Consider the following 16,989-nt stretch of genomic DNA (forward strand, 5'->3'; position numbering starts at 1 on the left):
ACTAGATCAGAAATCCACCTGCAGACAAACAAGCTTGCAGGTAAAGTGAGCATAATGTTTAAAATCTAACATAATCATTTAGTTTATTTAATTTTTACTTTTTCAGTTAGATTCATTCCATTTTTTGAGTTTTCACAAAAACATCCCAGAATCGGAATCACTGATATTAAAGCATTTAAGATGACGGAATATTTTTCACAGCTTTGTAAATATTATACTCCTTACAGATTTCATATTCTTTTGGGCATCAGCCCATGTGATATGCACTGCCAGTAGCTTTCTGATTGAGTAGCACTAATATGTGAACAGGAAATGAATCAACGAGATGCTTGAATTATGGGATGAGAATCGCACATGAGCGTGCCACACAAGCACCAGTACATACTGAAACAATTAGGACCCTTGACAGTTGGGAGTAAATTACGCCAATACGTCTTCTGGCGGAAAAAAAAATCTGGCGAGCACTGACAACTGCCATGGGAGTTTGGACATTAAAATTCAGGTCTCTTGAATCACTAGGTTCCCAACTGTCAAAACAGAGGAGTTTGGGAAGAAATACCTGCACGACTGACTCGGTGCAATAAAATTTTATTTACATAATTTATGGAGAGCAGAGGTTAGCGAAAGGATCTTTTGGATTCTAAGAACTACTGAATGGGTTGAAGGGTAGACGCTTCATAGTGGAAAATGTCCATACGTTCCCAGTATAGTGATCGGCTAGACTCAAATCTGACTTTATCTGATAAATTGTCAGGTTATCGAGCCAGGTGCTAGTCTGTTTTCATGTATAACACACTCTCACACTCTCAAATCAAAGTCAAGCTATTTGGATTTTAGCTTTATGTCAGTTTCACAGGCTCTTGTTTACAGGCCAAGTTTAGAAGTCAATATAAAGGTGAAGTGTGTAATTTATATATTTTCAATGTCATAAAATTAAAAAGCAAAAACATAATTTTTTAAAGAATAAGTAGTGGAGATGAGTAAACTGAGATGACACCTTATGACGAGAACTTCTCTGGATATATATCTGGTACAGATATAGATAATATATGTATTGATGTATGGATTTAAATAAAATAATTAATGAATTAGACATAAATTTTGGTTTTTCCATTACAAAGCTATATGTACTTGTCCTTGTAATATAGCACACAACTCTTCAAAATCCTCATTTTGGCTCTATAAAAGAAAGGAATAATAGTTTGGAATTACACGAGCATAAGAAAATAATTACAATTTTCATTTTGGGGTAACCTTTAAGAGAGCAATATGTTTGAGAGAACTGTTCCATTAAGTGAGTATCATTTTTGGGTGAACAGTTTCTTTAAGGAATTATAATTTTTGGGTGAACTGTTCCTTTAAGAGAGCAACATTTTGGACACATTTTTCCTTTAAGAGAGAATAATTCTGGAGAAACTGTTCCTTTAGGAGAGCATAATTTTTGGGCGCACTGTTCCTGTAAGAGAGCATCATTTTTGCAAAAACTTTTCCTTTAAGAGAGCCTCATTTTTGGGCGCACTGTTCCTTTAAGAGAGTATAATTTTGGGTGAACTGTTTCTTTAAGAAGATACCACAGAGAGTAGTACAAAGTGAAAGATGAATTATCCAAAGCAATCAAGATATTTATGTTGAGCGGGAGTGACTTCTAGGCATACAGTCATTTTGAGCCAAGATGACAAGCTTACATTTGAAAGGGTTTCATCTTGTTCTGAGAGTAAATAAAGACTCGAGTCTTGGAAGGTGTTGACACATACGCTAACATTTTGAAAAGACCAAGGAAACTTTGATTGTTTTTAAGTCTCTGTTGGTCAACAATTTTGGTTTGGGGTTTTGGCTAAGGATAGCAGCTGATGAATCACGCGCTGACTGTGACGCTTTGGACCGGCGACCGCTTTTGTACACAGTAGCTTTAAAGAGAAAACTGTTGGCTGTTGCCATAGGATACATCTCAATTTGCTGCCACATTTCATACGAGGAGTCTAATGAAAGAACTCCAGCAGGTGATAAGTGATCCAGATTAATACGAGAAGCCAGAAGTGAAACAGACACCATACCAAACTCACAAGTGTTATTTGACTTCAGCTTTTGGTGATGTTTGAGTTGGCAAACAGCGCCCAATAGCTGAGAGCAAATCTTCATAACTTTTCATACCCCGATAAGCTTAACGTGGCTCGAGAGATACCGCAGCACATGAGAAATGATTCAGAGTTGATGCAGATGATGCATGAACTTAATTTATAGTGCGATCATGAAACGAGTTAGTCAGCTAAGTTTTTATTAGCGGCCTGCGTGGAAAAAGAAATCTATGAGCATGGGACGCAATGTTTGGTTCAACAACACATTAAAAACGTATTAGCTCTTAAATCAACACTATTCAAACAGAAACAATTCAGATCAGCCCTGATCTCAGGAAGAAACTGTGAATCATGCAATCCGGCGTCCATGTTCCATTTCAGTCCACGATCCGGACTTTTAAATAAAATGTCCACAATACAGTACTTCCTGATTATATCTGTTGACCACTACATAGGCTATCCGTGTATCCTTGTGTTACTATGGTACCGATTTGCAAAAATAAAGTTCACTATAGCTCTGAACAATTTAGTACTGAATTTTAAAAAAGGCTTAATATTTGTTCATTAAATAATGCTTTTTTATAATAGTGTTTTGGAGGATGGTATCTGGTAGCGGTTTTCAATCTGTGGGTTGCGCATTCACTTGGCTGTTGCAGTGAATGACACAAAAACAGTTAAGTCCAATTAATGTCTAGCAATGATAATTCTTTTGATATCTTACCAAAAGGTATTTTGGTTTTGCAACTTTTATTTAAGGTTAGTATAGAACACTAAAACTAAAACTATACTAACCGAAAATTAGACATGTTGTCTCAGCAATAAACTGAAATAAGTTTTAGTTGATGAAATAGAATCATTTATAAATTATTAATATAATTAAAAAATAGTTTTCTTTGTACGTCTTACTATTTATTTTGACAACTGCCCCTCTCGAACTCTGATATAAAGGTCTTGTATCTGGCTGTTGTAACTTGTGACTGGGAAGTGAATATGTGGATGTGAGGTAACCCAAGAACCTGCTTCCTGTTGGAGCGGGATAAGCGGCAGCTGGAGTCGAGTGATAGAGCCGGGAGACACGGCTCGCTCTCTATACCTTCAGGAAACAATGGGGGAACAAGGAACTACCAAACAATTATCCCACCAGCACTGTTATGCTCATTAAGGGCCCACAAGTGGCAACACTCCCAGAAGTCCTAATTGTTCTAATCAACAGAAGACAAGAAAAACAGACCTCGGGTCAGACTCATATTCACACTGGGATTTTTCATCTCCACAATGACCAGCTCCACAATTGACTCACAAGGGTACATCTTCCTCAAAAAACATGTTCGCCTGACTAAGTAACAAACCACAAGATGTTCTTGGTTTTTGTTATTATAGTAACCGAGTCATGATGCTGTTAATCACCGACTTTGATGTGTGAAATAATAGCTCAGAATCATCTACACAAACTTTTACGTAAGCACCAATTATGATTATATATATATTTCTTAATCAGTTTACAGAACTAAATGCAAGCATTTACGGTCATAAACGTCATGAAAGTCACCATCTTGCTATTACTGTACATTCAAATCCTTACTATACTCCCAGCCTCCCCCGAGGCTCTGAATAGCTCCAGCATACACTTCCTAAAAGCCCCTCAGGCTAAACTGGATAGTTTGTTGTGGTTTCTTTCGGGGAACCCAGCTCTGGGGTCACGTGCAGTGGAACAGTTCCCATAGTGACCCCCCCCTCCTTTACGGCAGGATCTACTGCTTTGGCTCGGCCGAGCTGGATTCTGGCAGAGATCAAGCCACAGGCTCGTGTCTGCAGCGGCCAAGTCAGTGTTCTTTATTGCAGTGAGGCCACTCAAAGCTTACGGCTGGTGAAGGCCAGGAGCCAGGCTCGCGGCCAGCTTTTGTAAGAGTTTCCATGAGTAAAAGGGTTTGTAACCCCTCCTCGCAGGACCGAAAGAAAACACGAGAAAGACCCTATCAGAGGAAACAGTGAGAGGCAAATGAAGTTAAAGGCTAAGCGGTCACTCAAAGAACTTTTAGACCTTTATTCAAGCGGACAGCTTATTCAAATACGGCAAGTTTATTATCATCTTTAATGATTTCTAAAAGCACTAAAGGCTGATTAAAAACCTCAGTACTAGATGATGGACGATGGATGAAACCCTACAAGGTTTTCTGTACACAAGTGCCTCTGTTTGAAATCGAATTATCGAGTGTACATGCTCGCGATACGCCACACCTAAAAGACTCCATTAGGGCTATGAAACCTAAACTTCTAATGACATGGGGAGCCACATTAGCGCTCGGTAAAACGTGTTAGATTTTGCCAGGGGAGAAATGACAGGTAATAATTTGGACAAGCCGAGCCATAAAAAATCCTGCTCACTCCGTGCATTAGAGTGCATTAGAACTTAACCGCGTTTCCGCTCAGTTTGGGCAGTATGGACTATATATCAACTGCTCTCGAAGTTAAGACGACGTAAGCTTGTTCTGGAACATAAAGAAAACCACTATGGCGCCTGGAATCCATAATCCAAACAGTCTAAGGTTGGATCTTAGAAGGCTAGCATGATCGTATACAGAATAAGTGAAAGGGGACTATTTACTTCATAAAATAAGTCTGCATGGAGTTTAATTGTTCAAAAGTCACTTTGGAGGCAGTAAATCTATCATGGCCCAAACTAAAGAAACACCGTTGGTCTGTCATGAGGTCTACCGTGTTGAAAAGCTACACATATCCAGACTATTTGTGAATCATCGCATTACAATCTAAGCGACAGTGCTAAAAGGTGATCTCCTGCCAGCATGAAGTACAACACGATATTTCAGCAGATCCAAGTAGCTGTTTTCATTACCACTATCATTCCTGCTAATACGCCGAGAACCATTATCTATCAGCGCTTGTTATTTTGTAGACAGATCCGATATTAAAATTCCTCCATCTGCTGAATGTTCCTTCCACAGATGCTCAAAATCTAACGCTAAAGTTGAAGAGGGAAACTAATGAAGTCATTCATTAACTTTCCACTTAATTTAGTTTTCTTTGTCGATATATTAAACATCGGGTCTGTCGTAGCTGTGGCGGCCACGCTAGATCTTAAGTCTTAATTTTGTGAGAGAGCACTCCAGCAAAAACATCGAGCAATTAGAAACATCTGTTGGGCATTACATCACCCGACTACGATGCACATGGTCACAAAATGGGGCTGGAATATTGCGCTGTCACTTACCATCGTCGAGGTACATCTGATCCAGTTCCTGCGGTTCCTGCTTGATGCTGACAGCCAGCATGGTGGGGGTTTCTCCATCTTCCTGCAGGAGGGGGGACGATCCACCCCTCACCGGTCCTTTGGTTATCAGAGCCGCTAGCGCTGAGGCATCGCTTGTGGCTTGTGATTGGGTCAAACTGTGGTTAGGAGTGAAGGGGAGATCTGGAGCTGAGTTCGGGGTGGAAGGATTGGACCCCGGAGAGGACGCGGCGCTTCCCGTGGGGTAAAGGTCAAGCTGTGGGTAGTGTCTGGGAGTTGGCTGAATGGCGGATACGTGTGGGATTGTCGGAGACTGAGGCCCTAGGTTGGATCCTGCAGGTAGGCACTTAGTGGAAAGGTGAGGTGGAGAGAGATCCTGTAGTTTGGGGCTGGTGCTTGGGGAGGACGAACAGGAGAGGGAGGTGGGTTTTGCCGCCAGTCTTTGAGGGCTGCTTCCGAATGCGCTTGTGACGCAGGGCCGCAGTTCTGAGGGCATCATGGGGGTCAACGATGGAGTGCTGTAGTAGGGCTTTGGATGCAAAGCCAACCCGGCGGGATGCAGCGGCGTACATACCTGGGGGAGGTCGTAGTCGTCGTGCGGCTCTGTTTTTATGGTTGGAACTACAAAGGTGAAAGAGAAAGGAGTGCGTATGAGAGACGCATAAATGGGGTAAAGAGAAATAAAACGAGTAAGAGGGGGAAAAGGGAAACTGTATAAACACACGTTCTGCCTTCATGTGACTTTGCGAGCTAGCACGAGTGAGTGGGTTTGTGGCTAGGATACCCACAGCGAAACAAACATTCTCATCAATGAGTCTATGTGTCTCAGACTACGCGCTCCCGCCCAACCGAAAATATTTAAAGAAAGAGGGGAAAAAAAGGGATGAATCATCGCCGTAAGAGCCTTCCAGCTGCTTGCGAAAATAAAAGCCTTATTATTTTTGGATCTCCCCCCAGTACTAATACCATATAAGCGTGCATTATGAAATATTTTACTGCTACAGTAGCCTCATATCCACAGTTTTGAAAAAAGCCCCATCAAGAAAAAAACTGGATTTTTCTCTCAGTAGAATACTCAGTGTGTCGTTTAAGATGAGATCTCAGGTTTAAAAGAGCCAAATTGCATCTGGGATAAGAATCGGACTGAGACTGGCTGGATAGAAACAGATCGGCATATCTTACAAACTGGGTGCACTGAGTTTAAACTTAAAGTGATGAAGGTCATTTTTTAACATACACAATCATGGTCCAAAATGAACACTTGCCAAGGGTCAAATGTGAGTAACAATTGAAATAGAGTTAAAGTAAAATGGAGTTACTTGGCAGTTGCACGGTAACTTTAGGGATAGTTCACCCAAAAATGAAAATTCTGTCATGAATTACTCAACCTTAAGTTGTTCCAAAGTTGAATAAAATTATTTGTTCTGTTGAACACAGAGAAAGATATTTAGAAGAATGTTACCATTTGAGATTTCTGGGGCACCATTGACTACCATTAGTCAAAAGTTCCCCAGAACTGTTTGTTTTCCTCAAAATATTTTCTTTTGTGTTCAACAGAACAATAAAAACACAATAATTCTATCTACTACGGGAATCAATGGTGCCCCAGAAATCTCAGTTGCTACCATTCACCCAAATATCTTTCTTTGTGTTCAACCAAACAAAGAAATTTATATTTTGGGGTGAACTATCCCTTTAAGAAATGCGACGTAATACATGGTCAAGGTCGAATTGTAAGAATTACAATCTAATACCTGCTGATGTAAATGACAGGCACAACACAAATCAAAATAATGAAGAATATATCTGTCATGACTAGTAACCTTTAAAATGACAATTTGCCACATCACACACTGCTCATTTTGGACCCTGTACACACTAAACACAGTGCACATCTATTCTAGAACAACAATATCGACTTCTTTATGTGTCTGACAAAACCAAAACCAAAGGACATGACTCCTTTAAATTAATTGAAAAGATTTGATGCTAAATAAAATATGACAATAAAGTAATGTCATCGAACGAACAGACAGGATTGAAATTTCAGGAATGACTACTGATAACTTTAGAGGTAATGTTTGAAAAGTATAAACAAATTGTGCAGAATTGGGATTATGAATTTATAGCTGTCATGTACATTACAAATTCCCAACTACTGACAATTAAAAACATAACTAGAACAACAAATAGAATAAACTTCTTTATAATTAAGAAGAATCTATGTATTTTTTTTTTACAAATTTTGCCAGTCAAATATTGGCAAGACAAGTATAAATACGAACATCTGGCCTGACAGGGCAGCAGAAAAAAATCCTCATTGTTGAGTCCTTGTTTGATTCTGGCGAACAGATGTTAAACTACCATGTAGAATTCATCTGTTGTTGACAAACTCTTCATTCTCACAATGTTGTGTTTTTCACCTTTTAACTTCTGTCAGTCTGTAACGGTTTATTTTTCCTCGACATTGAGACATCGCTCATGCAAACATGCCTCCACAGAAGCAACGAAGACGATTTATTTTGCACTGTCAACAATACAATGAAAAAGGGAACCTATTCGGGCCAGTCGGTCAGACCGCAGGTTTTAAAATAGAGACTAGACGTCTATTTTAGGCCCTGCAGGGGGAAATGAGGCTTCCAGCACATGACATAGCGCAGTGCCATACAGACAGAGATGTCTATCACTTGGCCTCGTGCATAACCTCAAAATAATATCAGATGTTGTAGATTTCTGACACCTCACTGAACCTTTTATACTCATTATAGAGTCATCAGACGGAGGGACTCATTTGTCATTCTGTTACCTGAAACGAAATGCAGTCTTGGTAAGAAAGTCTAAGTTACTTGAAAGGAACCAGGTCGCCAAGCAAACCATCATCTTGGCCATCAGAAAGAAAAAGATTTAACAATCTGCAACGCCTACACTCTGAACCATTGCCACTAAAGCTGGAATTGCTCAGACCTCCTATATATAATACATTATATAGATATAATTGACATTTTGTCCTGAGCCACATCATAAGAGGAAGGCCCTAAACAGATTTCAACAGAGGTCATTGTTTCATTTAATTTGTGGAAAAATATTCAATATTAAGTTAACTTTAACCAAAGGACCAAAAGTTCCAAAACATTGAAGAATCTTGCCCTGAAACACCCTGAATTTATAAAAAAAAATACAGTGGACCAGCCCCCTGCGTGCTAATCTTCACAGGACCCCGTCTAAAAAAAGACAGTAGTGCAGTGAGTGAGTGCCCACACTTCAGGAGACAGGGCTGGGACAAGACGGGTCTGAGTCAAGCCTTTGAACCACCCACTGGTTACGCACGCCGGACCTCAGGGAATTAGCAGTGGTTTGGACTTTTCAGATGTCAAGTATTTTTTTTACATTTCACCTGGCAACCAGTCTGGATTTGAATAATAGCATTCACATACTGAACCCCACCCTGTCACTGCCCTTCCACTGCTCCCGAAGCAGGTATGGAAAAGAACAAGTTTTATGGAAATGCTTTTAACAACGAAAACAAACCTTCCCACAATTCCTGCTGCTATAAAAAGGCTTTCTGACTTTTTTGGGGAATAATTCGGTTGCAGACTGGAAAGAGGAACTTGTGTAAATGAAAGGGGAAAGAGGCGGTATATTACCGTTTGCAGGCAGGTATGTGAAGCGCTGGTACTGGCTCCTCTTTCGTTTGCCGTTGCACACGTAGAAATTCACTTGAACCGGGCTGGATATTCTTTGGTTGCGGTACGGTGGAATTTCCACAAGCAAAGACACCTGAAAAAATCAAAACAAAATCCCAAATGAGATTAAAGACTGATTTTAACTCCTGACTGTCTAAACTGCGCTATTCTGCATTACAGTTTTATTTCTGCACCAATGACCATTTTCAAGCACACTTTTTAGTAAAATTATACATGGCTTACTTATATCTGTCACTGCATATTAAAGAGGTAGTCCACCCCAAAAAGGAAATTCTGTCATCTTTTACACACACATTTCAAACCCGTGTGACCTTCTTTCTTCTGCACAACTCAAAAGAAGATATTTCTATTAAGAATGTTGGTAACCCAACCATGGTGGTACCCATTCACTTCTATTGTACGGACACAAAACCAATGCCCGTCAATGGGTACAGCCGTTGTTTGGTTACCAACATTCTTCAAAATATCTTCTTTTGTGTTCTGCAGAAGAAAGAAAGTCATATAGGTTTGAAATGACAAGAGGGTGAGTAACTGATGACAGAATTGAAATTTTTAGGTGAACTATCCCTTTCAGCTCCCCACCCTCTGAATTGGCTCCATATCCACCTATAGCTGGTGTGTGGTGAGCGCACTGGCACCGTTGTATTGTGGCTGCCGTCGCATCATCCAAGTGGATGCTGCACACTGGTGGTGGTTGAGGAGAGATCAATCTCATATGATTGTAAAGCGCGTTGGGTGTACAGCAATACACAATAAAGCGCTATATAAATGCCTCATTCATTCATTCAGCTAGGATAAGATATTTCATTATTTTTATATAACATAAAACACACATTTCAAAGGACACATTTTACTCTTAATCACTTTGCTAGTTTAACCAGATGTTGCTTAAGAAAATAAACACCTTACTAAGCGCCAGAAACCTTGACTGCACTGTCTGCGTTATTCAACTTCACACCATGCGCGATGTACAACAGCTGCACGAGCGTCCAATCATTGTGGCTTTGCGAGCTCGGGGCAGATGAGGTTCAGACAGACCAAACTGCACGCAGCAGACGCTGTTATTTTTGTGCTTCTCACCCTGAATGAGAAAGCGTCCGGGGACTTCATCCAGACAGTTTATTTCCTTACACTTCTACCCTTGCCGTCTCCACACACCAGTGAACTTTTGACCGCCACACCATCTGCGATTACGACTACAGTATGCACGAAGTGCTGGGGGTGTCAAACTTACTATCTACTGCCCCAATGTCTCTCTTTTCTTTTCCACCCTGAGATGAACCCTGTGTGGCTGAGATGAGATTGATGGAGGTGCTGTACAGTAGCCAGAGAGGAAGTCATCAGTCTTCTTGTAGGTTTTAAAGCCATGTGCAGGTGAGCTCCCCGACTATTTATATTAGCACATCGCCTTAGCCCAAGAGCAAAGGCAGATGGAGCTCAACGTGTTTTTTAACGAATATCAGCCATTAGACCGATTCGCAGCTGTGCTCGGGACCCTTGGCCAAAAGCAGAGTAGATTGCAAGTTAAATATTCAGTAATAATGCTAATGCTAATAATGCACAAGTCTTTAACTAAACAAAAATATAGTTAATAATTCCTTACTATGCAATGTCATTTGGTGAAGCTAGTGGCGCTTTACTTTTAATGATCGCAATGCATTTTTACCCATTTAATGCTTTTAAACTCCAATTTAGGCTTTATTTATTTTCCGGTTTAATTTCAAGCTTTAATGCGAATTTGCGAGAATACAGACCCAGAAATTCCTCCCAAAACTTCTAAAAGGGCTCTGCCGCACAAGCCAGCTCACCAAACCAAGAGCCATGTGGTTCAGAATGTGTGAGAAAATGGTTCGCATTAAATAAATATACATTTACACACACAGCAGAGCCGGGAGGGGCAGAAATCAAAGGCGCCCTTGTAAAAAAAATAGTCTAACACATTAATACTCCATTCAAACAGATGGTCCCCATTCAACTCCCTGAGCATTGAAACCAGGCGTGGAGGCTCCAATAAAGTTATGAACCAGGAGACACCAGACAAAGAGTTGCTTTCAGAGAGCGTTTGGCTCATGCGGGGAAGAAACAAACATTCATGCGTCCTATGAAAATATATGACAGCCATAGAGCTCTCTTCATTTTATGATGAACATGTGAGCTAAGACAGAAGCTTATAAAACGGTTTTGAGGAATGGGTTGTTTTTTGAAAACAGAGCCCAACATGCAGTGCCCACAATCTGCCGGGATTCAATTAAACATTCACACAATTATACATTTACAAAGCAATTTTCAAAGCTGCCTTGCTAAATTGCTTGTGATTTCCTTGTCCTTGAATAAGACGTCTTATCACATTCCAGAAAACTTTATTGACGTTACACTTTTCTCAGACACTTTTAAAACGCTTTCACAAATGCTGAAGTCTATGGACAGACCTGGTGTACCTAACAAGTGTGCGTGTGTGTGTCTGCGTGTGTGTGGTGTAGTATGGGGAGCAGGTGCAGTGTTTTGCACACAAACATTGTCTAATCCCAGAGTCTAAACTGTGGTCCCTAAGCTCTCATAGAAAGATTCTTCCATGGAGAAAACAAGGAACAGGTTTGCGTATGCCAGTGCAAGTGTGTGTGTTTTCCCCAGAGGGCAGAGAATAGGATGCCACGTGTACATTATATCCGCTTTAGAGACAAAAAACAACAGCCAGCTTTCAACACAACAAACAATTATTTCAATATTTAACCTTCTTTTATGAAATTTTTTTTATAATTACTGTATATACTTAAATTTGTTTTTCATCAGGATTTTATCTTTTAGAGTTGATGTCTTCATATAGTGTATAAAATGTTTAAAGTGTATTATTAAAAATACTTACAGATTTGGAGGACTCTCTGTTCACTTTGGCTTCCATTTCCCATATGTGATGGCCATCTGCAGGGAGAAAAAGATAACATTATTAAAACTCACCACGCATATCTGAGAAATTACACCATGGATTGAGTTTTATTCCATAGTGAATTTAATATTAAACTTCAAATAAAGTTGTACTAAATAGTTTTGACACTGAATGCCTTTGTGTTAAAGGCAAAGTTCACTCCAAAATTATTATTTCTTTCATTATAATTCATCCTCATGTGATTCAAAACCTGTATATGACTCTGTGTGGAACGAGAAATATCAGTGCTGACGTGTCCATACAATGGAAGTCAATGAATGACCAATGTTACCAAAGAAAAATGTTCTTTAAAATACAGGTTTGGTATGACATGAGTAAATGATGAAAGAATTCAGATTTTTGAGTACACTAACCCTTTAAATAAAACATTATAACAAGTGGGATTAAGAAATACATTTATTAAGAAATACTTTTTATTGTAAAGTGGACAAATCCACTTTCAAAATTTTTTGTAAAAAATAAAAATACGAAGGTAAGTTAAAAAAAATAGCAAATTAAAATATTGTTGCATTATTCTAAATTAGGTCTACCAACCAACACACAGACCAACACAACAGAACAAAATATGAATGACACTGAATTAGTTGTTAAATGAACAAATCAAGTTTTACAACAGAAATACTGTTGAATTTACACACGGACAATTGCATATCAGCCTAGACAATCTTCGGTACAACAAAGACGCACAAATCCCAAAAGTCTTTAGCGAGCTATCGCTAACTGCAGCCAGGCCTTAGATTACATCATGTCCTGTCTGCCTCTGACCCGCTCGGGCAGATGGGGGGCTGATGCAATCCTAATGATTTTACCAGAGCCAAGAAGCGTGCGTGTGTGTGCATGACGTGCTTTTGCTATGGGGGGACCAGTCGCTTACATCAGTCCCTTGTGGAATCTCGCAACTCATGACAAATAGTGTCTGAAGGGTCCAATAAAAGCAGCGGTAAACTCTGCTTCAGATAATGAGCAGCGGCTGTTTGGCTAAAGAGCGCACGGCGCGCTTATGCGTCACAGACCGCGATCTGTCCTTTCTCTCGGTCTCCACTCTATGGCTTCTTTTCTGCTCGTTGTAAAAAGTTTTGTTGAACTATTTTCTGCCTCCAGCGTTCGAAGCAAACAGGCTTTCCCACACAAACGTTCGGGAACAAAAGACGCATTAAGATCTCGTTTGCTATTTTTAGTTAAGACATCACTGTAAAGACGTTTTTAGTTAGCCCGTAAAAAACAGGAGAAAACCGCAGTAGTTTGGTCGCAGCAGCGACCGTTAGGGTAAACCACAGGCGCACACATGAAATCATGCACCATTGTGTCTAAGCAAGATTTAAAAAAGAAAACAAAAGTAGAGGAATGAAATCTTTTGATTTCATTTGAAACAACAGATAACGCATCTTTTGAAACTTTCCATTGGCTTGTCTGCTGTAATATTTTCACATAATTGCACATTGCTAGCATACATTTCACATCGATGATGCTCCGGGGTTTAAACAGAATGCGGTGGAAAAAAGCACTGTATTGGTTTTCCATGATCATTTTCTATGACAAATATGCTCCAGTGGACCCTCAAGACTAGACTCCCTTTATATTCCTGGACACTGAGCGCAAATGTATCGTTCTCACCTCAGCGAAATATTTATATGAGGTCCCGAGTTTCAAGTCAGACACATTACACGTCAAATTTCCAGACGAATGGCTTGTCAAGTTGTCTGCTAATCAACACGTACGGCGAATAGATAAGGCGCCGTTTTATTTACTTTTGCAGGCTTGCTAACAATACTGCAAGTAACGCACGTTTACGAAAGTGAATTTGGCATCTGGGATCATTTTCCATTAGAGCTTTTCAAACTTTCAGACATATTATTCAAACGTTAAAGATGGAATGTTGAGACTATTTTGATTGCATTTTAACAGAAAGGTTAGACAGTGGGGTCTAGTTTCATGGGCAGACAGTGAGGACATCCCTGGCTAGCTGAGCTGCGGTCTGTGATGTGGTGAAATGGTCTGTCATTACAGCTGGGGGGTAATGCAATGCTAGGGAACCTCCACTCTCGCTCTCTCTCACTCTTTTGATTCACTATGTCACTCTCTCTTTTTCTCCTGGAGCGGTGCCAGGAAGGTAGCACAATGCCAGACTGCTGTTATTAACTGATTATAAACGTTAAATTTCAACTAAGGCAAGGGTGGTATTCATGATGAGTTTGCTCAGTGCTTTAAAATAACACGTGCAATTATTTTTACGTGCGAATAGTAAAAGTTTAGGAACCATATTTTTTGTGGGGCTTGCCATTTGTATTACAAAAGTTTTAACTACGGTTACTAAAGCGAGTCAGTGGTTAATTTGTGGTTATTATGATTTTACTACAAATAAAAGCAAAAAAGTATGGCACACTGTCAAAAAAGTACAAAAGTGTACCCTTTGCCGTCTTCAGGGTGGTACCCTTAAAGGGATAGTTCACCCAAAAATGAAAACTCTGTCATCGTTTACTCACCCTCTTGTCATTTCAAACCTCTATGACTTTCTTCTGCAGAACCAAACAGAAGATATTTTAAAGAATGTTGGTAATCGAACAACGATGGTACTCATTGTCACCCATTTTTTTCTGACAGTGTATGGTTAATTTCGTGAGGGTTAAACCAGGGTAAACGAATAGTTTTGCCATGCTTTCTAATGTTTAAACTTGTGAGTATAAACGACATCTGTTGAAAGCATCTGTGGTTTAAACTGCAGTTTCAAAAATGGGGAAGTAGGATCTGCAAATCACCCGTGAAACAAAATATTGACTTATTTCCTTTACTTATTGTGTATTGTTGCATTTGTTCATCTAAATGAAAATGATTGAAATTCTACCGTGCGTTCATTTAGTGAAAACACAGCGTGGAAAACACACCTTGATTATTTCAAATTCGATTTTGACTGTATTTTCGTTACTCTGACTGAGAAAACTAATCCTTATTAGCCATTTCAGAGCAATTATATACATATCGAGACATATTGAATATCCCTGCTCAGCCCTATACTCTCAACCCCAGTACTTCTGTAAATGAACACTATCGATCTATTTTTCACATTCCAGCCCAGTCACTCACTCACCCCCCGACCGCCCTTATTTTGAGCTCTCTCTCGTCTCTGGAACTGCAGAGGTGAAACCTTTCTTGGAGCCATACTTCCAGCGGGACGTCCTTAAGTGCTAGCACAGGAGTCTGTGGTCAGAGAGCCCTCATCTCCGCTCCATGAGAACCATATGAGTGGAATACCTGCCCGGTCTGACTGCGCTGGAGAATTGATGAGCACGGCATGTACTTCTGCAACATCATTATAAGGTGCTCAGAAAATCCTCTAACCTAGGACTCAATCGTTGAGCATGTCACGTCACTCGGAGAGAGGAAAACGGGTCCATTTCCAGCGTAAATCCAGAGATATTTTACTTGAGATGAAAGGGTCGGTATGACATTTTAAACATCCTAAATCCATTTTTACCCTCTTTGATTAAAACACGAGTGGCACTACAAAACCTGTCGTCATGATGCAAGGACGAGTGAACGGTTGCCAAGGTGTAACTATGCAGTTGCTAAGATTTTTTTAGCATGTTGCTTAAAGTTGCTAAAGTGTTTTGGGTAGTTGCTCACTGGCCTAGTCACGCCTAAATCTCTTACTATACATCTCTATATAGTTCACCCCAAAATGAAAATTTCACTCATCCTCATACCTGTCTGACTTTCTTCCTTCTGCAAAATACAAAAGAAGATATTTTGAAGAATGTTCAACAGCGGTACCTATTGACTTGCATTGCTGTTGTGTCCGTATAATAGAAGTGAATTGGTACCGCCGTTGTTCGGTTTCCAACATTCTTCGAAATATCTTTTTCCGTGTTCTGAGAAAGAAAGACAGTCAAACAGGTTTGAAATGACAAGAGTGTGTGTAAGTGATGACAGGATCTTCATATTTGGGTGAACTATCCCTTTAACCATGGTTGAATACACTTAACCATGTTTTAACCATGATTTTTGTAGCAAAACCATGGTAACCACAAATTTTCCATTGTCGGACTACCGCAACCATAGTTTAGACGTGTCATTTTGTAGTAAAACCTTTGTAATACAAATGGTAACAATCCACCAAAAAACAAAGGTTACTACACTTTTACTATAAAAACGTGGTAAATTTTCTTAATGGTATGATATTATGGTTACTTCAGTAAACATGGCTTTGACTTCTTGGATACATCATACGTTAATGTGTTTTTCTACTATTTTTCCCTCTGCCAAGCAAATCGTGAAAGTCTAATCACTTAGAAAACCGATAGCACATCCTCCAGAAAGCTAGAATGATTTCATACCACAAACGATGAGAGACGTGTATAAGTTTAATACTTAAGAGTTCAGGTTTTTTCCAAATCTCTAACCCTAAGCATGAGCAACTGATATACGGATGCTGAGCAAGAACCACTAATAACAATGTCTTGTTTCTCAGATCTTACCCGCCACACCCAAAGATTACAACTCTATGTCCTCAACTCAAAAGTGAAGGACCGTTCCTAGATCAGTTCGGATTTGCCAACCCCCCCCCCACACCTCAGCTCAGAATGAAAAGGCCTGTTGTGTTGTTGATTAGGGTGGCCCGCAGAGAAAGAAAACTTGGTGCCCCAGGCGGTTAGGGAAGCAGGCAGGGAGCTGGGTGGCAGTGTGCGCCCAAAGCCTCCCTCAGACTGTTGTACTGTAAACACCCACAGATGCGGCAACGCAGACCTGCTCTCCTCGACGTTCTGAATAGATTCCCTTGTCTTCCCTGAGCTGCATCGAAGAGCAAACTCACCAACCCACCCACCGCCCGCCAACCCCCCCCCTCCGGGCGAAAGGGATCGGCGTATGGCACGAGAGCGAGGCTGGGATGACCCTAATTGCAGATGCTCAAGCGAGCCAGTTTTCCAGAACGTGCTAATGAACAGCAGCTGTGGAGTCTTCAGGCGAGGAGCGCTGCTCCTCTTTATGCCACGTTAAAACGCTGCTGTGCTCGAAAATATCCAT

The 16,989-nt window shown here is 40.3% G+C and overlaps 1 protein-coding gene across 1 annotated transcript in view; it reads right to left on the reverse strand.

Moving 5' to 3' along the window:
- The window catches only part of nfatc1 (nuclear factor of activated T cells 1), a 36,732-nt gene that overhangs the window by 4,234 nt on the left and 15,509 nt on the right, over positions 1–16,989 (reverse strand). The window contains exons 7-9 of the mRNA XM_057354872.1: positions 11,890–11,945; positions 8,967–9,099; positions 5,305–5,943 (exon numbers count right to left, since the gene is read on the reverse strand). Of these exons, the coding sequence (XP_057210855.1) occupies positions 5,305–5,943; positions 8,967–9,099; positions 11,890–11,945 (828 nt within the window). The remainder of the gene's footprint in view (positions 1–5,304; positions 5,944–8,966; positions 9,100–11,889; positions 11,946–16,989) is intronic.

Source organism: Triplophysa rosa, linkage group LG16 (genome assembly GCF_024868665.1).
Source record: "Triplophysa rosa linkage group LG16, Trosa_1v2, whole genome shotgun sequence".
In the NCBI taxonomy this organism is placed as follows: Eukaryota; Metazoa; Chordata; class Actinopteri; order Cypriniformes; family Nemacheilidae; genus Triplophysa; species Triplophysa rosa.